General features: G+C 39.6%; 1 protein-coding gene across 4 annotated transcripts in view; it reads left to right on the top strand.

Annotated features, from left to right (window-relative positions):
* Positions 1 to 27,982, top strand: part of LOC126471409 (protein transport protein Sec16A) — a 241,503-nt gene that overhangs the window by 63,085 nt on the left and 150,436 nt on the right. For all 4 annotated transcript variants that reach the window (XM_050099541.1, XM_050099542.1, XM_050099540.1 and 1 more), the window contains exon 6: positions 22,969 to 23,134. In XM_050099541.1, the coding sequence (XP_049955498.1) occupies positions 22,969 to 23,134 (166 nt within the window). The remainder of the gene's footprint in view (positions 1 to 22,968; positions 23,135 to 27,982) is intronic.

Here is a 27,982-nt window from a genome sequence, read left to right as displayed (position 1 = left end):
CGACTCTTTTTCATGGAACTGAGGTATTTAAGTGTTTGGGAGGACTACTTAATACCTGCTGTTATCGATCTGTTCTTGTGAGATGTTGATACAGACATACCTACTTCTGGAAATGCCTTTTCAAAGTTCAATTTAAATAATGTGGAGAATTTAGGGAATTTCATATTCACATTCATTTCCTTATACACTTCATCCTGGTTTTCTTTTGCTAGTTCTTTTGAATTATCTTTTATTTTGGTTTCTGATAGATGTTGTTTGTAGGCTTTTAGTTTAGGGAATGATTCAATACCCATATTTACTGTTGTGATTTGACAGAGATGTTTTTTTTTTAAATTATTTATTTACATGTCAAATTCCATAGGACCAAATTGAGAGCAAATCTCCAAGGTCAGCACATGAAATTATGACATAAAAGTAATAACAGATAAAAATAAAATGTTTATGAACCCAAAAAAATGTCAGTCCATAAATTTAAGTAAACACAATCAACAGTACAACAAGAATCAGCTTAATTTTTCAAGGAACTCCTCGACAGAATAGGAGTAGTGACCCATGAGGAAACTCTTCAGTTTCGATTTGAAAGCACATGGAATACTGCCAAGATTTTTGAATTCAAGTGATAGCTTCTTCAAAATAAATGCAGCAGTATGCTGCACACCTTTCTGCACAAAAGTTAAGGAAGTCCGATCCAAATGTAGGTTTGATTGCTGCCAAGTATTGACAGTGAAAGCTGCTTATTCTTGGGAATAAGCTAATATGGTTAACAAGAAATGACAGATCCTAAATGTGGGCTTTCTACGACAGTTTACTATCTATCTGAACACCTAGAAATTTGAACTGTTCAGTTTCACTAATCATATGCCCATTCTGTGAAATTAAAATGTCAGGTTTTGTTGAATTGTGTGTTAGAAACTGTAAAAACTGAGTCTTACTATGATTTAGCGTTAGTTTATTTTCTACAAGTCGTGAACTTAGGTCATGAACTGCGCTGTTTGAAACTGAGCCAATGTTGCACAACATTCTTTACTACCAAGCTAGTGTCATCAGCAAACAGAAATATTTTAGAGTTACCCATAATACTAGAGGGCATATCATTTATATAAATAAGGAACAGGGGTGGCACCAACAGTGATCCTTGGGGTACCCCCCCCCCCCCCCCACCCGTTTGACCGTACCACAGTCAGACCCCACATCACAGCCATTCTCAACACTGTGAATAATGACCTTTGCTGTCTGTTGTTAAAAGTAAAAGGTGAACCAATTGTAAGCTACTCCCCATATTCCATAATGATCCAACTTGTGGACCAATATTTTGTGATAAACACAATCAAACACTTTAGTTAAATCAAAAAATATGCCTAGCGTTCGAAACCTTTTGTTTAACCCATCCAATACCTCACAGAGAAAAGGGAATATAGCATCTTCTGTTGTTAAATGACTTCTAAAGCTGAACTGTACATTTGATAGAAAATCGTGTGATATAAATTGATCAATTATCCTTACATACACAGCCTTTTCCATAACTTTAGCAAACACTGATGGCATAGAAATATGTCTAAAATTATCTATATTATCCCTTTCTCTCTTTTTGCATAGCAAGTAGAAGAGAAAGTGTGCTGACTCCTCACCCGTTAACACAGGCAGCATAGGACGGGTGGTGTGCCTGCGAACTACGAGCAGCACTGTCGCTTGAGACTCAAGTTCGCGCAGTTTTGCTTTATCCGAAGGTGTGTTTCACTATTGTCTGTGCTTATTTTGTGAGTGAATTTATGGTGTTGTGAGTGAACGTTGAAGAGTTGAAGTCTCAGGTGAACAAGTGGTGTTTAGGGATATAGTTACTCATATTTGAAGAAGGATAAAAAATGCCAACTAGTTTCGTTCCAGCATGCAGATCTGGGTACCGAGAAATTAAAGGTAAACATTTTTTTAGGTCTCCAAAAGACGAAGTAGAATTTGCAAAATGGGTCAGAGCAATTCCTCGGAAAGACAGAATTCTAACTCACAATTGTTTCGTGTGTGATTCACATTTCTGTGAGAAACTTATTATAAAAGCTGACGTGTTCAGCATCGAGGGTAAACAAGTTAAAATTCCAAGACAAAGGTGGTTTCTAAAATCAGGGGCAGCTCCTCATTTATTTCAAAATGTACCAAAATATCTATCGAAAATATTACACAAAAGAAAACCGCCTCCAGTAAAACACTCACAAACGAGTAGCTGATGTAAAGAAAATGTTCAACAAGAAGTTCCGATGTTTCCCAGGGTTTCATCCGTTGAGGAAAATATACAGAAGGTACCGGATGAAGTGCTCATTTCACTAAAGAGAACATTAAAGTGTAAGAAGCTGGAAGTTGTGCGGTTATGTAATAAACTAAGAACAGCAAATGTAGAAATCCATCTACTGCGAAAGCAGCTCTTAGACGAAAAGTGTAAGACAGCTCAATAAAATCTCCTATATCATTCCGAACTGAGTAAGAAACAGAAAATAATAGTAGACACTATGATAAAGAAATGCCAATTAAAAAGCACCAAGGGAATGCAGTATCATGATGAGTTTCTTCTGGACAGCGTGCTCTTAAAAATTAAGTCACCCAAAGGATACAGACGTTGTTTGAAGCATGGTTTGTTGCCACTTCCTTCTGAAACACATCTTCGAAATTTAGTAAAGGGTCTAAAATGCTCATATGTAATCAATAACACTCTGTGGTGGCCATTAAGAATTATTTTCGGGAATAACAAGATGAAAACAAACGCTTAGGTGTGCTGATTTTTGATGAAATCAAGTTCTAAGAAGAACTGCAATTTAATAACAATTCGCTGAAAGTTGATGGTTTCGTCAATTTAGGAGTGTATACTCCGGATGACTAAGAATAAACGTGCCAATCATGCTCTCGTGTTCATGTTTGCTCCTCTGTTGCGTAACTGGATCCAACCTGTTGCTGTGTATGCAAGTTGCAATGCAACTCCAGGCGACGTCGTCTTGCAGATATTAATTCAAGTGATTATCCAGCTGGAACAAGCCGGAACAAGAACTGTTGCATTCACTTGTGATGGCAGTCAACTGGATAAAAAGGTCTGGCAATGTCTTGGAATTAGAGGCAAAAAAATAAAGTAGCTTGCTGTATATCAAATCCTGTTGATGAAACCAGAAGAGTTTGGGCATTTTCAGACGCTGTTCACGCAATAAAGTGTGTAAGAAATAATTTCTGTGATAAAACTGATGTACTTTTTAATGATGAGATTGTCAACTATAATTTTTATTGCAGAGTCTATCAAGATTTGCCAGATTAAAAGTTTGCCGCAAGTTAATTTCCATCCACTTGAAAGCGACGTCATTTCAACGAATGAATGTAAGATTAGCCTTGCTGTTATTCAGTAACTCAGTAGCAATGGCATAAAATTCTTCAGGGAAATTAAAGCTACAGGATTCGAAGGCAGTGAATTAATGGAATCATTCACTAGATGTATGAACAACATAGTGGACACATTTAATTCTTCATTTCCTAAGGATACATTGTACAGAAACTCAGAGGCTCACAAGACATTAATGAAATGAAAAAGCATTCCTGCCGATAAAAATAACAGCTTTACTTCTGAAAGAACTCTCCAGTCTCTAAGAGTAACCATTGAAAGTACATTGGAGATATCTGAATATTTGGGGGGGGGGGGGGGGGGGGGGAAGGTTTCAGCTATGTCTTGACTGCAAAATTTAATCAGGATCCACTTGAACATCATTTCGGTATCATAAGATCTCTGAGTTGCAATGATCACCCATCAGACTTCTTGAGCTTGCACATGTTACAGTGTGTTTACATTCCTGTAAAACTAGCCCTATCTTCTGGTGGAAACTGCGAACACAAATGTGAATTTTTGTTGACATCATATGTATGCCAAATGCGGATGTTAGCCAGACATTTGCAGCAAAAGAACGGAGACAGAGTTCTGGATATGGAAGACATAATTTAAAAAAAAAACCTATGTGTTCCTGGTAACTTCATAGAGGCTTATCCCAATCCACAACATATTCCATAGAGTCTTGAAAGCACCACAGGAAAGGAATGTTTAGTTTATCATCTGGCAGGTTACTTGGTGCATCAAGCAAGAAAAGCCGTAAAATGCCATAAGTGTTTGTGCCTCTTAAGTGGAAATTCGTCCGACATCCCATTCTCTTTACTTACATCTATTACAGATTAAGGCTCTTCTACAGAAAAGACATTGGTCACATATCTATCAAAAAGCGTCTTCAATGTTCTTATGCAGGTGGAAAATATAGTCGCGGTAAAACTCCATGAGGACAGTTTGAGGTGACATTTTTTTATGATTGCCTCAATAGTTTGGACCACATAAGTGGTGAAATATCTAACGTTGGATGCTTCGAAGATCATGTGATGGGCATTAGTTCCCTAGCTGATTCTTCATTATATGAAATGCCGGTTTTTCACTGGCATTAAACAAATTTGGAAGGAGTTGAAGTCTTCAGAAACTTCCAAGACTGCCCGGAAACTATCCAAACTAGGTGACATATGCAGCGTATGGCATAATGACATGTATTTCCGTGGGTCACAAGCGGAGCAACTGACATCTCGTGGCGGAACCTGTGAACTAGCGGAGACAGCACACTTTCTCTTCTACTCGCTATGCCTTTTGTAAAGCGGCGTTACTACTGAGAACTTTAATCGTTCATGAAACTGACCATTCCTAAAGGAAAAATTACAAATATGGCTAAATACAAGACTAACATGTGCAGCACAGTACTTTAATATTCTGCTAGGCGCTCCATCATAACCATGAGAGTCCTTAGTCTTCAGTGATTTAATTATTGACTCAATCTCCCTCTTGTCTGTATCACAGAGGAGTATTTCAGACATCAGTCTCATAAAGGCATTTGCCAAGAAAGTTATATGATTTCCTATAGAAACTAAAATTTTATTTAATTCACCAGCAATGCTCAGAAAATGATTGTTATATATTGTACACATATTTGATTTATCAGTAAGAGAAATATTTTTACTGCGAACTGACTTTAATATCATCGACCTCATGCTGCTGACTAGACACTTCCTTCACAGCTGACCATATGGTTTTAATTTTATGCTGTGTCTTAGCTATTCTATTTGCATACCACATACTCTTTGCCTTCCTAATAACATTTTAAGCACCTTACAGTACTGTTTGTAATGGGCTACTGTAGCTTGATTGTGACTACTACTAACATTTTGGTATAATTCCCACTTTGTTCTACAAGCTATCCTTATCCCACTAATCAGCCACTCAGGCTGCCTATTACTGCTAGTGCCCCATTTAGAAAGTTCTAATGGAAAGCAACTCTCAAAGAGCGTGAGAAATGTGTTAAGCAAAGCATTACAATTATCAGCTATGTTATCAGCACTATAAGCATCCTGCCACTCTTGTTCCTCGACAAGGTTTAAAAAACTTTCTATTGCTGATGGATTAGCCTTCCTACATAGTTTGTAATTAAATATGACATTTGTTTGAGTACTAAAGCCTTTTAGTGTTAAAATTTGTGTATCATGGTCTGAAAGGCCATTCACCCGTTTACTAACAGAATGCCCATCTAGTAATGAAGAATAAATAAAAATATTATCTATGGCTGTGCTACTATTATTCTGTACCCAAGTTGGAAAAAACACAATCTGCATCAGATCATACAAATTTATGAGATCTACCGACATCCTTTCTCTTGCACCATCATATACAAAATTTATATTGAAGTCACCACATATAATTAATTTCTGGTACTTCCCACAAAGTGAATCAAGAACTCTCTCTAGCTTGAGCAGAAATGCTCTTAGTCAGAGTTAGGGGACCTATAAACAACAACAACAACAACAAATATTCAAGTGTGTGTGAAATCTTATAGGACTTAACTGCTAAGGTCATCAGTGCCTAAGCTTACACACTACTTAACCTAAATTATCCTAAGGACAAACACACACACACCCGTGCCTGAGGGAGGACTCGGAACCTCTGCTGGGACCAGCCACACGGTTCATGACTGCAGCGCCTTAGACCGCTTGGCTAATCCTGCATGGCAACAGCAGCAGCAACAACAACAACAACAACAACAAAAAGTTTAGTTTCACTAAATTCAACTGCCCCTGCACTACATTCAGATATCTGTTGAGTGCAGTGCTGTGATACGTCTATGGACTGAAATGGAATACTGTTTTTTACATACATGGCCACTCCCCCACCCCGCAAGGAACGCCTTGAAAAACGGTCAGCTAATCTGTATCCTGGTAAATTATTTAAGTGGTGCTTAAAGTAATGTGTCTGAAGTGCACCACCTACATCATATTCCCCATCCCTATCAAGACTGTTCCCTGCTCCACCCACTATCACTACCTGATCCTCCTCCATAAAATTCCTACACAACTCCCCTATGCTGTCAGTTACTTGAGCCAACCCTGCACTAGGCCTCACAAAGCCGGTGACCTGGTACTCACTCCCCAACACTTCCTGCAACTGCTGGCCCACACCTCTACCGTGCAAACTACCTAGCAGCAGAACCTCCTTCTTTCTGTAAGACTTTGCAGCTGACCTAGGCCTCCTAACTGCTGAGGACTGCTGCATGTTCCCTACATCTGCAGCTACACAAGGCTCCTCTCCACGCAACTCTGACAGTTGGTCAAATCTATTGCATATACGCAAAGTATAACTGTTTGAATACCTCCTCTTCCTAGCTGCCTTCTTGCCAACTGCCAGTTCCCATTCCCCACCACCCTTCACCCTCCTCAACCTATCTAGTTCCTCCTTTGCGAGTTATAACTGCACCCGAAGGGCTCCTCTATCAACTTATTTCTAATACAGATTCTGCATTCCCAGGAGAGGATCTTGCTAGAATGCCCACTGGCTTCCCCACTGCATTCCCCCAATGAAAATACTTTGAACAAATCCCACACCGTAACCCACTACTCACAAACCTATGACAGAGCCCACACTTCTCACTTGTGGTAAAATTTTATAGTTATTGAAAAAAACTATACGTCTACATTACCAAAGTTCAGTTACACCAGTAGAACTATTTATAGAACTAACAATAGCGGTCTCGAAGTTCTCTGTCTGCTGAGAAAGCAACTACTTGTATTAATACTACTACTCCACAGCTAATACCAATACCAACAAAAATTCACAAAATTGTTAGCTAAAACCAAAAATTCAAATGGCCACTGGAACACTCAACGAAAGTAGAACACTGAATGAAAATTTTACTGAAATATTTCACTAGAAACAGTAAGAAACATCAGCTGAAAACTAAAGCATGAAATTTACTAAACGACTTCAATGCACAGAAAACTCTAAAAAAACACAGTTAGCGAATGTTTCCAAAACTTTATTAAATCGTTATTTTGCCACAAACCGCACGAAACACTGCTGAAAACTCTTAAAATTAACAAGTGCATAACAGTGCACAAATAAGTTTGTCAGTATTTAGCTTTATAACCGCTACAGATGCAGTGCACGCCACAGAATGTAAACGCACTACTGAGGCATGAGGCTTGATGAACGACATAAGCACACTCACAAATAACAGACCACTCGAGTCAATAACATGGGAAGAAAGACTGAGATTAATAAAAATCCACTAATAAGTTGCTTTTACAGTAATATAGTCAGAGATCTTTTACAGCTACATCACATTTTTCCCTGTCCATGTTTGTGGCCACATGGTCAATTACTGATGCAGTCATTGTGGTAACCCTTGTTGCACTATTGACCAATAGGGACATGCCAAAACTTTGAAGGATATTTATGAGGGTGCTGCTGGATTCATTTATGATATTAATGTTGATGGTAATGTCCCCACACAGAATTATGTTGACCTTTGTATTTGAGACTTTATCTAGAACTTCTGTTAATTTATTGAAAAAAGTGTCCACACTACCACTACTGGGAGATATTACACACACGCACACACACACACACACACACACACACACACACTAATTTCTTGGTGGTATCAAGCCCTGTTAATTCAGTGCATCACTGTTTCACCACTGTATTGAGTTGGTAGGTGGGTTAGGCAGGGGATGGGTTGATTCTCATCCCTGAGGGACCTCTATTTGTTTCCTGCAGTGAAAGTCAAACCAGTCCTAAATTCAACATATATCTTGTACCACTTTAAGCTGAGGCACTGTTATCGCCCCAAATACATTGATTCTACCACTACTACATGTCACAACAGTACAGCCAGGTGTCCTTTACTACTAGCTGGTGAAAGTACTCTTTAAAGACTTGTTTTGTGACTAAGACACTGATGATCTTTAAACTTGAACCTTTAACCTCCAAAGCCAGCCAACCAACCAACCTACCTACCTACCTACCTACCTACCTACCTACCTACCTGTACAGTTGCGTGTTGGTCAGTACACCTGTTTGGTGAGTAGTGTTGTATCCTCATATATATTTATATTTGAGTCTGGATTTTCTATCATTGTACATACTAGCAGATAATTAATTTTGTTTTTTCAACATATTATTTTAGGCTGAAGGCTGAGCCCATAGTCAATTAGAAGACTTCGTCGTCATTTTGGCTTTGTGGTAGAAAGTCTTCAGACATATTACTTTAACTTTGTACTGGTCATTCACTATAATTTGTGGTGGCTGTACAGTATTACAAATTCTCCAGTTCCTATTTCTTTTGACATTTGCATTTGTACTCCGCAAGCCACATTACAATTTGTGGCAGAGCATACATAAGTAGCACTTGAGTCATACCCGACCACCACCACCACCACTTCCATTTGGTACACAATTAAGATATATTATGTAAGTGTAAATTTGTTTCATTTTATCCTCATTATCATTATTCAGTATTTATGTCGGACGAAATAATGTTTTGCTTTACTCATTTTGGTATATGTCTCTCAGAAACTCCAGTAAGACTTTGCGAGATGCACAGCGTGTTACTCGTAATGTTGTTCACCGAAGCTCATTTAATATTTATGTGATACTCATGTGCTGTCTAAGCATACTAACGATGAATCTTACAGCTGTTGTATGAATCTTCTCTACCGCTTCTGTTACTCATTCTTTGCAATGGTCCTCAGCTAATGAAAAGTACTCCAGGTCCAAAGAAAGGTGTTACAAGTAACCCCCTCTATAGATCTCTCCTAATAAATCTGTGTCTGTTATTTGCCTTCCACACTGCTAAGCTATTCCACCTTCAGTCATTCTGATAGGTTAATCATTGGTACTAGACAGTTGTAACTATCTTCACAGACTGGTCAAATAGCCAAATGACATGAGTCTTACATCTGTTTTGGTTATATTACGTTACATTGACTTATATTTATGTCCAGTTGCCAGTCTTTTCATCAAGTATTGATCACCTGCAAGTTTTCTTGCATTTTCTAACACCCTTCTAATGACGTGACCTACTTCTATGACAGTGTCAACCGAAAATAGCCTCAGCAGCTACAAACATTACTTGCCAATCTAATTACAAAGATTATGATCATGACCAATTCTGTCACACCACCTTGAGATACACAGAGCACTACTTTAGATTCTGAAAAGTTTCACCCCGAAGAATGACATATTCGGTTCCATTTTCTAGGAAGTCCTCATTGCAGCTCCATACATACTCATATATTTTGTAAGCACACATTTCTTATTTATATGTAAAATGTAAGGGGCGGATTTGTATATTGATTTTACAAGAAGTTGACATCAGTGAGCTAGATCTGTAGCATTGCCCATCCACCCTACGAGTCTACGGACTGTAAAGATGTATGCCTCTTTCCAACGATGCAGAATACTTTTTGTTTGAGTGACCTACGATAAAGTTTTGCTAAAAGGAGGGACCATATCTTCCACATATTGGACGGATGTTTGCCATGCAGGTCTATTGGACTTTCCTCGATAAATGGGTTTCTGCTGTGTGAAAATTTAAAGTGGGAACTGTACTGAGATCATCTTTAGTGAATGTATATCTGGCGCACGCCTAAGGTTGCTGCAGTTGTGCTGTGAAAACCTCATGTATAAAGGTGTTGTGGATGTTGAGAGTTTGGTTATGATATTTTTAAAGATTCTGATAGTGCCAAGTTAATTGTGTTTGAAAGAGTTGATATGTGAACTCGAGATTAACTTTACACTGACAAAGTATATTGTTCCTGGGAGATAGAACTTGGTTACCATTGCTGTTGTGTCATGCAACACATTTTTAACATTATACAAGAATAATCCCAAAAATAAGGTCTCCTATTTTTTTATAAGTACATAGACCTGTTTATTTGTACAATGGTTTACATCAGTTTACAGCTTGAACATTTAGCTATTTTTCGACATAATCACCATTTCTGTCGATGCATTTTTGTAGACGCTGTGGCAGTTTTTGTATGCCCATGTCATACCAGCTCACCGCCATGCTGTTCAGAAAGTTATTAACCTCGTCTTTCACCACTTCGTCGTAGCTGAATCACTTTCCAGCTAAATGTTCTTTTAACCTAGGGAACAGGTGATAGTCACTGGGCGCCAAGTCAGGACTATAGGGTGGGTGAGTGACTATGTTCCCCTGAAACTGTTGCAGGAGAGCAACGGTTTGCCGAGTGATGTGTGGGCGAGCATTGTCGTGGAGAATGTGTACGCCCTTGCTCAACATTCCTCTTCTCCGGTTCTGAATTGCCCGTTTGAGTTTTTTCAGAGTCTCACAGTACCTGTCAGGGTTAATTGTGGTCCCAGCAATTCAGCTACGATGACGCTATTGAGAGTTGATACCCAGTGTTGATACAGTCTTTTAAGATGGGCGTTTTGGACTGTTTTTTGCCAAGTCTAAACTTGAAATCATCCGAAAGTTGGCACAGAACAGCCAACACTCGCCAATGTTGTTCCTCAGTCAGGCCACATGGTATTGGCAGTTTGATAGTAGTGGTTAGTAGTGGTAGCAGAGCATATTTTTTGTTGAGGGCACTAAGCTGGTTATCCTGGACTGATTCTGGTGTTCCTATACAAATACCTTTATGGATGAGTTTTGACTGCTCATGACAGTTAGTGATCCAAAGTTCTCCTTGACCACTTGCAATACTTATGATCATCTCTGGCATGGAGATTTCATTTGTGAGCCTGAATAGCTTTTTGCAATTCTCAAAAGGTTAACAGTTTAACTGACCATCCAGGTTGATGACAGAAACTCGTCACATTGATATCAGCAGGATAATATCTTCAATGTCAAATAACTGCCCAGAGCAATCTTCATGTGCTTGTTGAAATAACTTTGCCAGTCTGAAGTTCTGATCTTCCACAATCTGTGACTGCTTGTGATGCCTACAAGAAGTCCCATCTGAGAGTACTATTATTAGTACATTTCATTAAAATAACAAATTCGAAGGGCCGCATTCTGCCATTGATAATTATTTTCACAATACATGTTCCTGAATGCTGAACATATTTCCCATTTGTGGCTTCAGCATCATGGAACTTAATATCGTGTAACATAGGCTGCTTTAGCTGGCGGCGATGAGAACTCGTCATTACAGAAAAAGTATCCCCAGAATCTACTACTGTCTGGACAGTCTACTAATACCTGGACAGGCTGGCCATTGATGGTGCTGATGAGATTTCCTGACATCTTGCTAACTTTCATCCATATAGGATTTCCATCTGTGGTGACCTCACGTCCACAGATAGTCACCTCGCTCAGTTTTCTTGAATTGGACAGCTAGGAAAATGGCTGACACAATCTGTACTGTGACGAGGAATGGCTATGGCTGATTGGAGAGCAACCTCCTCCAAAGTACAGTGATGGACCTCATCTGACAGGTCGCCTATAATCGTAGACAGTTGACTGTCGTGACTAGGACTGTTATGATGGTTGACATCTTGCAGCCAGTAGTCACTGAACACTCACCACATTTCACTTCAATACTGGACAACATATCCAGCGTATCCACATTTAAAACACACTGCCATACTGATCTCTAACTTAAAAATGTCTGTTCTTCTGCAAGGTGTTATACAGACAATGACACTAAAGGTAGGCAGACCTCTTCTTCAACTTTCTCTTTCAGCCCCTGATGTCTGGGATCAACATTCATGGCTACTATCTCTTATATACATGGTCTGACATAACTGACATGCATAAACTGCTGTATCTCTTCTCTTACCATCTTTCACAACTGCCAAAGGGAACACATTTGGGAGTCTGTCATCTCTCTTTCATCCCGCTCTTGGTCTGTTGCATTTCCTCAATGCGCTGGCACCACTTCATGAACTTCTCAGTTGTTATGACATTCTTTAACAGAAGAGCTTGCTTCATATGTGCTGTGACTTCTTTCATCAAGTGTTACATTTTGTTGGCATTTGTCATATTCAGATTCACAATGTGGCAAAGGACCAACAAATTTTCTATGTAAGCCTGCATCATTTCCTATAACGTTGGACCCCATTCTTATTGTTCTTCTGCTAAGTGGACCTGCTGCTGATTATCGCCAAATGTTTATTCCAGTTTGGTCAAGAATTTATACAAGCTGTCAAGCTTCTCTTAATTGTTCTTGAAACAGCTGCACTGTGTTATCAGAGTAAAAGTATATATGTGCCTAACACATAACATCATCCCACCTGTTGTATTAGACAACTCACTCAAATTGTTTCAGCCATTTCATTGTGTCCTGACCCACTTCTTTAGAATGGACAGGGACTGTGATTACTGTGTTCGGATGAGGTCTGAGTTGGCATCCCATCGCTCACATCTGCAGGCGGCGCTGACTTCGGTTGCGCAGCTTGAGGCTGTTGCCAATGGACACCACTGTGGGGAGCCGGACTTTGGTATCACGGGGATGTCAACCTCGTCCCACCTGTCCCCAGATCGGTCTGCCGCTGTGGTTGCCCCGGTTGCTGCCCGCAGTGGGGCTGAGCCCTCTCCTGTGGTTGATTGGGAGGTCGTTCCAAGGTGTGGCAGGCAGCGAAAGACATCCCCGGAGGCTGATCAGAAAGCCTCCCCGGTGCGTCTGACAAACAGGTTTCAGGTGCTGTCTCTGGCTGAGCCAGATGCAGCTACCTGCCCTGTTTCAGAGGATGATTCTCAGCCTTCAAGGTAGTTGGGAGCTCCAATGTTAGGCGCGTAATGGGGCCCCTTAGGGATATGGCGGCTAAGGAGGGGAAGAAATCCAGTGTAGAAATCCAGTGTGCACTCCGTGTGCATTCCGGGTGGAGTCATTCCTGATGTGGAAAGGGTCCTTCTGGATGCCATGAAGAGCACAGGGTGCAACCACCTGCAGGTGGTGGCACATGTCGGCACTAATGACGTGTGTCGCTTTGGCTCTGAGGAAATTCTCTCTGGATTCCAGCGGCTATCTGATTTGGTGAAGGCTGCCGGTCTTGCTTACGAGATGAAGGCAGAGCTCACCATCTGCAGCATCGTTGACAGAACCGACTGCGGACCTTCGGTGCAGAGCCGGGTGGAGGGTCTGAATCAGAGGCTCCGACGGTTTTGTGACCGTGTTGGCTGCAGATTCCTTGACTTGCGCCATAGGGTGGTGGGGTTTCGGGTTCCGCTGAATAGGTCAGGAGTTCACTACACTCAGCTGGCGGCTACACAGGTAGCGGAGGCTGTGTGGCGTGGACTGGGCGGTTTTTTAGGTTAGAAGGCCTCGGGAAAGTATGGGGTGGGCTGCAATCTCAAAGGGTGCATGGCAAATACAGGACGTGCTTGGATCAAGGAACAGTCGGAATTGTAGTTGTAAATTGTTGTAGTTGTGCTGGGGAAGTCCCTGAGATTCAAGTGCTACTAGAAAGCACAGAAGCTGAAATCGTTATAGGTACAGAAAGCTGGCTAAAGCCTGAAATAAGTTCTGCAGAAATTTTTACCAAGTCTCAGACGGTGTTCAGGAAAGGCAGATTAGGCAGAATTGGTGGAGGAGTGTTTGTGTCTGTCAGTAGTGGTTTATCTTGTAGTGAAGTCGAAGTAGATACTCCGCGCGAATTGGTATGGGTGGAGGTTATACTTAACAGCCGAACTAAGTTAATAATTGGCTCCTTCTACCGACCCCCAGACTCCGATGATATAGTTGTTGAACAGTTCAGAGAATATTTGAGTCTCGTAACAAATAAATACCCCACTCATACGGTTATAGTTGGTGGAGATTTCAACCTTCCCTTGATATGTTGGCAAAAATACTTGTTCAAAATCGGCGGTAGGTAGAAAAAATCTTCCGAGATTGTCCTAAATGCTTTCTCTGAAAATTATTTCGAGCAGTTAGTCCACGAACCCACACGAATTGTAAAGGGTTGTGAAAACACACTTGACCTCTTAGCCACAAACAATCCAGAGCTAATAGAGAGCATCATGACTGATACAGGGATTAGTGATCACAAGGTCGTTGTAGCTAGGCTCAATGCTGTTTCTTCCAAATCCACCAGAAACAAACGCAAAATAATTTTATTTAAAAAAGCGGATAAAGTGTCACTAGAAGCCTTCCTAAGAGACAATCTCCATTCCTTCCGAACTGACTATGCAAATGTAGACAAGATGTGGCTCAAATTCAAGGATATAGTAGCAACAGCAATTGAGAGATTCATACCTCATAAATTGGTAAGAGATGGAACTGATCCCCCATGGTACACAAAACAGGTCGGAACGCTGTTGCAGAGGCAACAGAAAAAGCATGCGAAGTTCAGAAGGACGCGAAATCCCAAAGATTGGCTAAAATTTACAGACGCGCGAAATTTGGCACGGACTTCAATGCGAGATGCCTTTAATAGGTTCCACAACGAAACATTGTCTCGAAATTTGGTAGAAAGTCCAAAGAAATTTTGGTCATATGTAAAGTACACAAGCGGCAAGACGCAGTCAATACCTTTACTGCGCAGTGCCGATGGTACTGTTACCGACAACTGTGCTGCTAAAGCGGAGTTATTGAACGCAGTTTTCCGAAATTCCTTCACCAGGGAAGACGAATGGAATATTCCAGAATTTGAAACACGAACAGCTGCTAGCATGAGTTTCTTAGAAGTAGATACCTTAGGGGTTGCGAAGCAACTCAAATCGCTTGGTACGGGCAAGTCTTCAGGTCTAGATTGTATACCGATTAGGTTCCTTTCAGATTACGCTGATACAATAGCTTCCTACTTAGCAATCATATACAACCGCTCGCTCACCAATAGATCTGTACCTACAGATTGAAAAATTGCACAGGTCGCACCAGTGTTTAAGAAGGGTAGTAGGAGTAATCCATCGAACTACAGACCTATGTCATTGACGTCGGTTTGCAGTAGGGTTTTGGAGCATATACTGTATTCAGACATTATGAATCACCTCGAAGGGAACGATCTATTGATACGTAATCAGCATGGTTTCAGAAAACATCATTCTTGTGCAATGCAGCTAGCTCTTTATTCGCACGAAGTAATGGCCGCTATCGACAGGGGATCTCAAGTTGATTCCGTATTTCTAGATTTCCGGAAAGCTTTTGACACCGTTCCTCACAAGCGACTTCTAATCAAGCTGCGGGCCTATGGGGTATCATCTCAGTTGTGTGACTGGATTCGTGATTTCCTGTCAGGAAGGTCGCAGTTCATAGTAATAGACGGCAAATCATCGAGTAAAAGTGAAGTGATATCAGGTGTTCCCCAGGAAACAGTCCTGGGACCTCTGCTGTTCCTGATCTATATAAATGACCTGGGTGACAATCTGAGCAGTTCTCTTAGGTTGTTCGCAGATGATGCTGTAATTTACCGTCTAATAAGGTCATCCGAAAACAAGTGTCAGTTGCAAAGCGATTTAGAAAAGATTGCTGTATGGTGTGGCAGGTGGCAGTTGACGCTAAATAACGAAAAGTGTGAGGTGATCCACATGAGTTCCAAAAGAAATCCGTTGGAATTCGATTACTCAATAAATAGTACAATTCTCAAGGCTGTCAATTCAACTAAGTACCTGGGTGTTAAAATTACAAACAACTTCAGTTGGAAAGACCACATAGATAATATTGTGGGAAGGTGAGCCAAAGGTTGCGTTTCATTGGCAGGACACTTCGAAGAGGCAACAAGTCCACTAAAGAGACAGCTTACACTACACTCGTTCATCCTCTGTTAGAATATTGCTGCGTGGTGTGGGATCCTTACCAGGTGGGATTGACGGAGGACATCAAAGGGGTGCAAAAAAGGGCAGCTTGTTTCATATTATCACTTAATAGGGGAGAGAGTGTGGCAGATATGATACGCGAGTTGGGGTGGAAGTCATTAAAGCAAAGACGTTTTTCGTCGCGGCGAGATCTATTTACGAAATTTCAGTCACCAACTTTCTCTTCTGAATGCGAAAATATTTTGTTGAGCCCAACCTACATAGGTAGGAATGATCATCAAAATAAAATAAGAGAAATCAGAGCTCGAACAGAAAGGTTTAGGTGTTCGTCTTTCCCTCGCGCTGTTCAGGAGTGGAATGGTAGAGAGATAGTATGATTGTGGTTCGATGAACCCTCTGCCAAGCACTTAAATGTGAATTGCAGAGTAATCATGTAGATGTAGATGAAAACAATGATAGGTGCTTGATGTACAGCTGACTTGTTGCTGTTGTGGAATGCACTGGTGTTCTGAATATACATACCTCAGTAATGAGGTATTGATTGTATTCTCTTTCCTGTCTCTGTAGACAATGGCTTTTACATTGCCTATTTGGAGCCACAGTAGATATTTTGAAGTATGTGACATCTCCACCAACAGTCTCGCATTGAAACCACAATAGAGTCCAAATTGGAATGGGTCATCAGTGAAATACAACACTTAACACTGGAAGCACATTTATTATGAACACCAAAGTACAGCCAGAACTGAACTGGGCACAGAATGCTGCTATTTATACAAACACCAAATGTTCTAGAATATACAAACATTACAAAAATAAAAAATTTTGAGAACCTTCCAGAAATGGTACATACTAAATATCAAACAACTGCTGACGGGTAGATTTGAGCTGGTGATCTGCAGCACACAGTCAGCCATGCTAATCAGTATGCTACACTGTATTCAGTACAACTCACAGCAATGTTTCTATTGAGTCACGATGTGCACTGTCTATACCTGACTATCTTCCACTTTCACACTATCATCCTTTCAGGTGAATATTTGTTTTTCATGTTTCAAGAAGGTGTTTATTTTCTTGCCACAATTATTAAACAGTAATATCTTACTACTTTTTAGCCCTTTCATTCATCATCAGTGATGTTGTTATAGCCTTAAAGTCTAAGATTCCCACATCCTAGTTCATTGAATGACAGTGTGGACCTTTTTGTTGTTGACAGTTCTGATATGTTTCTCTCACATGTGCAATGTCTCACCAGTTGCTCGAGATCACGTTCATGGGCGATGATTACAACACTGTGACAAGACTCTGTTCCCCTACTACTCATGTAACCTACAAATTGAAATATCCCATTATAACTGTACAATGTTCAGTGCCATTATATGCACTAATGTCTTACTTTCTGTGGAGTTTTCCAACACTGATACTTAAAGTATGTGGCTAGTGGAAACATCCACTTACTACACTATGTGATCAAAAGTATCCAGACACCCCCAAAAACTGAGCGAGGTGGCGCAGTGGTTAGCACACTGGACTCGCATTTGGGAGGACGACGGTTCAATCCCGCGTCCGGCCATCCTGATTTAGGTTCTCTGTGATCTCCCTAAATCGTTCCAGGCAAATGCCGGGATGGTTCCCTACAAAGGGCATAGCCGACTTCCTTCCCCATCCTTCCCTAATCCGATGAGACTGATGACCTCGCTGTTGGGTCTCTTCCCTCAAAAAAACAACAACAATAACAACCCCCCCCCCCCCCCCCCCAAAAACAAGAGTTTCATATTAGGTGCACTGCGCTGCCACCTACTGCCAGGTACTCCATATCAGCGTCCTCAGTAGTCATTAGACATCCTGAGAGAGCAGACTGGGGCGCTTCTCAGAACTCACGGACTTTGAACGTGGTCAGGTGATTGGGTGTCACACGTCTGTACGTGAGATTTCCATACTCCTAAACATCTCTAGGTCCACTGTTTCCAATGTGATAGTGAAATGGAAATGTGAAAGGACACGTACAGCACAAAATCGTACAGGCTGACCTCGTCTGTTGACTGATGGAGACTGCCGACAGTTGAAGAGGGCCGTAATGTGTAATAGGCAGACATCTATCCAGACTATCACACAAGAATTTCAGACTGCATCAGTATCCATTGCAAGTACTATGACAGTTAGGTGGGAAGTGAGAGAACTTGTATTTCATGGTTGAGCAGCTGCTCATCAGCTACAAATCACACCGCTACATGCCAGACGCTGCCTCGCTTGGTGTAAGGAGCATAAACATTGGACAATTGAACAATGGGAAAACGTGTGGAATGACGAATCACGGTACACAATGTGGCGATCCGATGGCAGGGTGTGGGCATAGCGAATGCCTGGTGAACGTAATCTGCCAGCGTGTGTAGTACCAACAGTAAAATTCGGAGGTGGTGATTTTATGGTGTTGTCGTGTTTTTCATGGAGGGGGCTTGCTTCCCACTATTGAAGAACAATTCAGGGACAGTGATTATATCTTTCATCATAATCAAACACCTGTTCATAATGCAGGGCCTGTGGCGGAGTTGTTACATGACAATAACATCCCTCTGATGGACTGGCCTGCACAGTGTCTAGACCTGAATCGTATAGAACACCTTTGGGATATTTTGGAACTCTGACTTCGTGCCAGGCCTCACCGACCGACATAGATACCCCCCCTCAGTGCAGCACTCCATGAAGAATGGGCTGCCATTCCCCAAGAAACCTTCCAGTACCTGATTGAACGTAAGGCTGTGAGAGTGGAAGCTGTGATCAGGGCTAAGGGTGGGTCAACACCATATTGAATTCCAGCATTACCGATGGAGGACACCATGAGCTTGTATGTCATTTTCAACCAGGTGTCCGGAAACTTTTGATCACATAGTGTATGTTTGCTAATCTTTGACACTTATGTTCACCTGGATTATCTCACAGTATGACTGTGTATTTACCTAATTAAAAATTATGGTGTTTTATTATGGCAATAAATATACTACAACCATTGGAATATTCTGGATAAACATGAAACTGTCCACCAGCAGTTGAGATCAAGAAATCGAAAATATAACAACAAAATTGATGGAGCTTCTGGTTTGAGCCTCCCACACAATTCAAATTAGAGGACGTCACTTGGTGCTGAAGATGATCCTACAAATTCTGAGCTCTGCTTCCATTCGACAGGCAAGGCTAGCAGCTTTCACCACATCAGTTAGCAGCCAAAAGGAATTGAGAGTGGCCTATATTTTAATTGGTGCTGGCATGAGCCATATCTTGCACCTGGCTGCACCCGATTCATTGAGTAACTGCCTGCAGAGCTTCTTCCATATCCTGGGTGAGACACCCTGCCAAACATACTGAGCACATACTAGGGTGCCAACATTTGAACATTCAACAATAAGCAGTCCCTCCCTCTGAACAAGTCTGAACCCAATCCCAACAGATGATGTGACCCGCGTTGGTTGAGATAAACTTTCTGCAGTGGGCAACATGTCGTATCTCCTGTTAAGGTGTACAGGAACAACCATATTGCTAGGACCTGCCTTTGCCTTCCACTCCTTCCACTCAGATATCTGTGACCAGTTCACTGTACACAATTCTTTATTATGTGAGAATGGTTAAAAAAGATCTTTTAAAACATATCTTAAGGTGCTGTGCCATCAGAGCTACCAGAGAAGCCAGATGCATCATATCTGTCACTAAAATTTCACCTTCATAGCTGCAGCCCAGGGCAGCATCCCAAAGCTTTTCATATGTGCATGACACAACTTTTAGCTGTTTTCATACAGCAGCTAACCTCTGTCCATCCACAGATCAATAATACAACCTACCGTATTTACTCGAATCTAAGCCGCACCCGAAAAATGAGACTCGAAATCAAGGAAAACAATTTTTCCCAAATCTAAGCTGCTCCCGAAATTTGAGACTCGAAATTCAAGGTGAGAGAAAAGTTTTAGACCGCCCCTCCAAATCGAAAAACAGTTGGTCCATTGTAACGTGAAACACAATTGAGGTCGAATGGATGAAGATACAGCTACAGTAGTTTGGTTCGAGTCGTAAGCTTAACAGTTAAGCTTTACCAGGTAGCCATTGCTATGTCAGGCGCTCCGTCCGTATTTATACGAGTACCCTTCCTTTTCCGTGTGCTTCGTCTGGTTTGAATCGATTGCTTATTTTGCTTTGATCTGATAAGTGCCGTTCTCTTTGTTATAGGTGTTTATGTCACTCTAAGCTGAAAATGCATTATTGTATTGTGTCATGCATTGTTTGTTACATTCTGATAATGCGTGTTTACGACCTGTCGCCGCTCGCGGCAAGGCTTGCTTTTGTGCGTGCTACCGCGGCTTACAATTAAAAAAAAAAAAAAAAAAAAAAGGGGGGAAAAAAAAAGAGAGGAATTGTCTCATAAGCGAAACAATGGCGAGAGTCTGCTATTTGTTGTTACTTAAACTGCTGCTTTCTTTGATAATGATCAACAAGAACCAAATAACAGACTGCGTATGATAGAAGATGTTCTGAACGAGAGTTTAGCGAAAATTTTTCTCTGTTTGAAAATCTTTGCAGACGACTTCTTTAGTACATTACATTCTGCACAGAAATTAGGGTCATCTTAGATTTAAAAATCTAGTCAGTTGTCGTGCTTAGTTTCTGACTGTATCACTATTCAGCATAAGAATAATACAAATATAAACATGACATGATATGTATATTCTTCCGCGTTTGCTGTTCTAGTTTCGTAGTTTATTAGGCAGACAGGATTTAAATGAAATAGCAGCAAACACGAAAGAATACATTGCATAATGTTTACATTCTTCTACCTTTTAATTTAGTTACTGACGCAGAGGTTTTGGCGCCAGTATTTATCTTTGTGCCTGCAAAGCATACCTGTCTAGCGCGACATATATTTGACGGCAGAAGTTAGTTGTGGCGACACCTATCAACATTTTTTAGAACTTCCGCTTACTTTGCACTCGATTCTAAGCCGCAGGCGGTTTTTTGGATTACAAAAGCTGGAAAAAAAGTGCGGTTTAGATTCGAGTAAATACGGTATAAGCATCTCTGACTGTCAGGTAGACCTCATTAAGCATATAAAAAATTAAAAGATCTAAAGCTGTCTAGCCTAAGAGTTTAAAGAATTGAAAGACTGTGTTACCCTTCCTGCTGAAGAGCAGTAAAACACGTTAACTATGACTAAAGCTGGCATGAGTGGGCAGTACTAAGATCTGAGAGGTGATGATAACTGTCATAAACGCATGAATAAACGAAAAAAAAACCATGATGATGATGTGCTTACTACAGATGTTCTACAGAATAAGGATAACCAGGTTAAATGTGCTAAATACAAACAAACAAATAAGAGACGTTAAAAATCCTCACTGAGCACAAACTAAACCTAGTTACTGCTCTATGAAGAAACATGCAGCAAAGTAACTGAACATTCTGTGCAAATTATGTTTTGCAACTGGTGTGAGTGGCGCTGCTGGTTACTGCCAATTGTGGGATCTGATACACTACTGACATGGTGTTCACTGGTTGTGCTTGCAGTTTGAATTGGTAAACAGTGGCATTTATGGTGAATTGCAAGTAGATTGCATAATGTAATAACATGGAAGCCTAGGTCTTGTAAATACACAAACAATTAAAGAAAAAAAGCATTATTGTACACAGACATGAAGAGCTGCTGTTCAGTTTCACACAGAAGTGTTGTGATGAATGTCAGCCACAGAGAACTTCAGCTGTTGTAAGTCTCGCTGCTTTTTACTGCTTACAGGACTGTCAGACATATTCCTTTTATTCATCTTTGCTATTTGATGTGTTTGTATCAATCTGAGAGTTTGAATTCTTGATAGTACCCTCTGCACTTATTTTCAGTTATAAGGGACAATCTCTGAAGGTGTGGTGAAACTTCTATCTTGTGAGAGGAGTATTATCCAATTCACATCTACCAGTTCTGGGTGCCAGAGCTGATGTCACACAGAAGCACAAGCATATCTTTCTGATATGTCTAAAACACTGAATAAGGATGACAGTGTTAATTTGGATAAAGTTTTATTCATTATTCTTCATCCATCCAATTCACAAAAACATGACCTTGCTGAAAGAGACATGTCTTCTTTTAATTGTTAATTAATTTTCTCTAATATATTTCAATTTTCATTTTAATTATCAATATATTCAAAGGCTTAGCAGTTATTTACAACATAGTAATACGTTGAAACTGTCAGTATGATAAACTGGCTGTGTGTGGTGTCCATAAGCTATACAAACAACTGTGCTGAACTTTGCTTTGTTCGTGATCTGGTTATTTTTCTATGGAGTCAGAGAAATTAAGAACGTTAGCTAAATTTGTAAAGGCTTATTCGTGAGGAATCAAATAATAGAAGAGAGTCTTTAATATTAGATATTGCAGTAGAGGTCAGCAGAAAAAGTAAAGGAAAGCAAATGTATGTTACAGGTTGCAGGATTCTGACAATATTGTTAAGACACCAGTGCAAGTAATGTTATAACTAATATTCTTTCTCATTCCTGACAATACAACAGATCTTATATTTCCAATAGTGGACTCCTTTATGTACCCACCACCTCTACCAGTTCCACTGTTATTATTATTATTATTATTATTATTATGAAAATACATTGTACATTACAGTCTGTTTTGTTGTTGTTATTTTTTTGTACTTAGTAGATGAGACTGATATAAATTGTGGACTTGAAAGTATTGTAACTGCAATAAAACTTGTGTTATTGTGATAACAACCTCAGAAGTTGAATGCACATAACTCTCTCTCTCTCTCTCTCTCTCTCTCTCTCTCTCTCTCTGTGTGTGTGTGTGTGTGTGTGTGTGTGTGTGTGTGTGTGTGTGTGTGTGTGTGTGAACTTCATAATATAATTACATAGGTGTAAAGTTTTTTGGTTGTTCATCTTTCAGCATCTGGAAGTAGAGTGGCAAGTGAGACCAGCACTTCAGTTGTAGAACCAGCTGTTGCTTCTGGTGGTTTGACTCAACCACCGTCAGAGAGGAGTGAAACAATTGGTTCTGATAATGTTGATTCATATTCACTGCAAACAACAGATTCAGCTTCAAGGGAATCGAGGTTCGTCATAAATTTGCGAAGCCTCTTTATTTAGCAGCAGTCAGTACTACTTTAGAACATAAGACTACACAGAAAGAAAGGTTAATGTAATGTATTACTGTATTTTACTATTGTATTTGTGTGCATATATGTTGTTGTATCTAGGCTCATATAAACAGTTTTAAAAGGTACAGGAAGGACTTTAGCACTTACTTAGTATAGAGACATTTACCTCATTGTTAGAGGGGATATAGCAGTTGCAATACCAACAACTTGTCATTGATTATCTCAGACTTCCACACCGACAAACCAGTGATTTTCCTGTCATAGTTTGCTACCATCAAATGTCGTGCTTCATCTTGTTTATTTGGGTGGAGTAGAATGTATAACCCTGTTTCGGCATATTGATTTTTTTGTCTGTGGTTCCCATAAATAACTTTTGTGTGAATATCAGTATTGTTCCACAAATTTGACCACAATAAAGTCCACACTGAACTTCATGGCTTTAATTCAGTTGATCTAGTATTCTATCTCCTACAGCCTTCGCATCAACATGAAATTATATTCTAACAAAGAATAAATACAAAAGAAACTATTTACTCTAATTTGGCATACTGAGAAACTTTTTTAAAAAAACATCCAAAATTTCCTAACAAAATTCTGTACTATTGTAGATATATATAGATGATACATTCATTTTGTTTAAATGTGCAGGGAACAAAGTAGACAATTTCCACTCACAATGGAATAGTCTGCATAAAAATGTAACATTTACAGTCAGAGATGACAGGATAATAAGGTAAATTTTCTAAATCTTGAAGTCACAAAAACAAGCTAATGCAGAAATTCAGCATCTACCAAAAACAGACAGCCACAGACTATATAATACACAATCTCTCTTGTCGTTCAAAAGTGCACACAGAAGCATATTTTTCAACCTTTATAGAGATAATAATAATAAAGTATGCAATGACTAAAGAAAACATAACATCTGAATTAAAGGCAGTAAGAAGAATAGCAAAAAATAATGGTTATAATCCCTCTACAGTCAACAATATTTGTATCAGACAACTACACACAGATGAAAATAAAATGAAAGACAACATTACATTAACAAGGACAAATTGTAGCAAAATACACAATTCACTGTCATTCCATAGCGGGGAAAATTTTCAGACAAAATAAGACTTCCACTGCGGAAAACAAACCTACAAACAGGCTTCTGAACACACAACACATTGTGATGAAAATGTTTTCATAACATAGAATAGTTATGCAAATGTGTGTGGTCAGGAGCTTAAAAGTTAATATGCAATGACTGAGAAAATTTACACAGGACAAACTGGACGAAATTTCAAAACAAGATTTAGTGAACATCTGAATGTGACCGGCACAAACCTATCTTCAGCTAGTATGCACTTACAAGAGTAAAACAGCACAGCCAGTGGTATGACACGAGGCCTATCAGTCCTACATATTGCTGAATAAGGCAGCTTACTAAATATATTGAAAGAAATAAAAATTTTCCCATGTATAAAAAAGGCCTGACATTTTTTTGGACAGTCTGACTGATCTAAAAAAAGAAAAAATCATCAAAAATTTCACTAATATTCTTTAATGACAACATATCTCTTTGTTTCACTAACAGAGATTATACAAAATAGAACATTATATACATTCTATGATATGTAACAAAAAATAATCTTTGCTTGTACAGAAATTGCCAGTAGCAGCCGATTATATTTTCATTAAAAAACAACTTATGCAGATTGCATAGATGTACATATAAAAATCATTTAATCATATTATTACATGATTATTACAAAAAATTGTCATTGGCACATCCTAGAAAACATTAAATATAAGGCAAGTCACATTATAATGATATGAAAAATCATGTACGCATAAAACACTACTAAGAGTATATACACTTTAAGTAATGTATTATAAGAAATATGTGTCTTTTGTAATGTAGATACTGCCAATGATGGGCAGTGCCTGAAACTAGTCCAGTAAAATAAACCAGTACAAAAAACAGTTTCTGTCAAACACCTATTAACAACCCTTTCAAGACACTATCCATTCCATTCAGCTGCTGCTCTTCTAAGTCCTTTGCTGTCTCTGATAGAATTACAATGTCATCAGCAAACTTCAAACTTTCACACTTCTTCCTGAACTTCAGTTTCCTTTCCTAATATCTCCATGGTTTCTTTACCGTTTGCTCAACATGCAGACTGGACAACATTGGGAATAGGCTATAACCCTGTGTCATTCCCTTCTCTTCCACTCCATCTGTTTCATGCCCTTCACCTCTTAGAAGTGCAGTCTGGTTTCTGCACAAGTTGTAAGTAATCTTTTGCTTCCTATATTTTATGCTTGTTACCTTCAGAATTTCATAGTATGTATTCCAATCAACATTACCAAAAACTTTCCCTAAGTCTACCAGTGCTATAAATGTCAGTTTGCCTTTCTTTGGCCTATCTTCAAAGAGTAGTCATAGGTTCAGTATTGCCTCACATGTTTCCTACATTTCTTCGGAAGCCAAGATCGGCATCTACAGGTTTTTCAGTACTCTTGTAAGTACTTTATGTCTGTATTTTACAAACCAAGACTTATTTAACTGATAGTTTGATAATGTTCATACCTGTCAACACCTGGCTTCTTGAAGTCTGAGGGTATTTCACCTGTCTTGTATATAGTGTGCATCAGATGGTATAGTTTTTTCCTAGTTGACTCTCCTAAGGATGCCAATAACTCTGAAGAATTGTCATCTGCTCCAGGGGCCTTGTTTTGACGTTGCTCTTTCAGTGCTCTGTCAGTTTCTTCTCACGGCATCGTATCTCCCATTTCATCTCCTTTTCTCCTTTTTGTAATATTGCTCTCAATTTCATTTCCATTGTATAACCCATCCACGTTATTACTCCACCTTTCAGCTTTACTTTCTGTGGTCAGCACTGATGTGTCATCGAAGCTCTTGGTAATCACACTGCTGCTTCTCTTTTCTCCAGTTTCCTATAGTCAGTATGTATCTCTCCACTAGTTATGCATGCTTCTGCATCATTGAATTTCTTGTCTAACTATTCCTGCTTCACCATTTTGCACTTCCTACAAGTCCCATTTTTTAGATTTCTGTATTCCCTTTTTCCTGCTTCATTTGCTTCATATTTATAATTTCACCTTAGTCATTTGAATTCAGTACGTCTTGCATTATTCAATGAATTTTACTGGACTTTGTCTTCATGCCTGCTTAATTCTCTGCTGCCTTCACTATTTCATCTCGTGAAGTTACCTATTGCTCTTCTATTGTGTCCCTTTGTCCTGTTTGTCAGTCGTTGCCTAATACTCCCTTTGAAACTCTTAACAATTTTTGGTTCTTTCAACTTGCCCACATCCCATCTCTTAATTTTTACTACCTTTCCGCAATTTCTACATTTTTAATCTGCAGTTCATAACCAATAAATTGTGGTCCACTTCTGCCCCTTAAAATATTTTGCAGTTTAAAATCTGATTTTGAAATCTCACTCTTTCCATTATGTAATCTATTTGAAATATTCCTGTCTCTCCAGGACTCTTCCAAGTATACAACCTTCTTTTATGAGTTTTAAACCAAATATTTGTATTGATTAAGTTATGCTCTGTGCAGAATTCTACCAGGTGGCTTGCTCTTTCATTCCTTTCCCCCATTCCATGTTATCTTATTGTTTTTCCTTTTCTTTCTTTTCCCACTCCCTAACTTCCAGTCTTCTATAACAATTAAATGTTTGCCTCACTTAACTGTCTGAATAAATTCTTTTATCTCATCATACATTCTTTCAGTCTCTCTGTCTGCAGAGCCGTTTGGCATATAAACTTGTACTGTCGTCGTGGGTGTTAGCTTTGTGTATATCTTGGCTATGATAACGTGTTCACTATGCTGATGATAGAAGCTTACCCATCTTCATATTTTTGTATCCATTATTAGTCTACTGTATTACACCAATTTAATTGTGTATTTATAGCCCTGTACTCGTCTGACCTCGACCGAGCGAGGTGGCGCAGTGGTTAGCACACTGGACTCGCATTCGGGAGGACGACGGTTCAATCCCGTCTCCGGCCATCCTGATTTAGGTTTTCCGTGATTTCCCTAAATCGCTTCAGGCAAATGCCGGGATGGTTCCTTTGAAAGGGCACGGCCGATTTCCTTCCCCATCCTTCCCTCACCTGAGCTTGCGCTCCGTCTCTAATGACCTCATTGTCGACGGGACGTTAAACACTAATTTCCTCCTCCTCTGACCTCGTTCTGATAACAGTTGAAGTTGAATTCTGACCATCCCCCTTCTTTCAGATGCATCATCTGTGAAAGTAATGTGCCAGACTATTAGTATATTACATGGTCAATAATGATACTGTCATGCATAAGTCGTAAGCCATTTTCATGGAAAGGTCACAAAACAAAATGTTTTGTGCTATTAACACTATCTTAGGAGTCATTGGACAAGAGCAGTGATCAAAATTAGTGTTGCATTGTATTGGTATCCAGTCAGCAGTTTGTTTTACAGATGAATGCTGAGGCTGTGGAGAAATTTGATAGGTGAACTGGTTTGGTCCAGAACACTTCAATTAGTTAAAATTACAACTTCTTCCTGGAAGCTTTATGTTATTTATTTTCAAAAGTATTGTGTCGGTGTACCTGAGTGTGAAAATTTTCTCAAATAGTGACGTAGTGACTAAAATAGGTTATTAATTTTCCATAAACTGTAGTAAGTTGGTACTCGTGTAGTAGGGTAATTCAAACAATGAGTTTAGAGTCAGAAACATAACAACACATTGAATCCATAGGTAATCCATTATTCACACATATGTAGTGTATTGATATTTTGTGTATATTCG

The sequence above is a fragment of the Schistocerca serialis genome, chromosome 3 (assembly GCF_023864345.2).
Source record: "Schistocerca serialis cubense isolate TAMUIC-IGC-003099 chromosome 3, iqSchSeri2.2, whole genome shotgun sequence".
Classification (NCBI taxonomy): domain Eukaryota; kingdom Metazoa; phylum Arthropoda; class Insecta; order Orthoptera; family Acrididae; genus Schistocerca; species Schistocerca serialis.
This window is presented reverse-complemented; position numbering and strand designations above follow the sequence as displayed.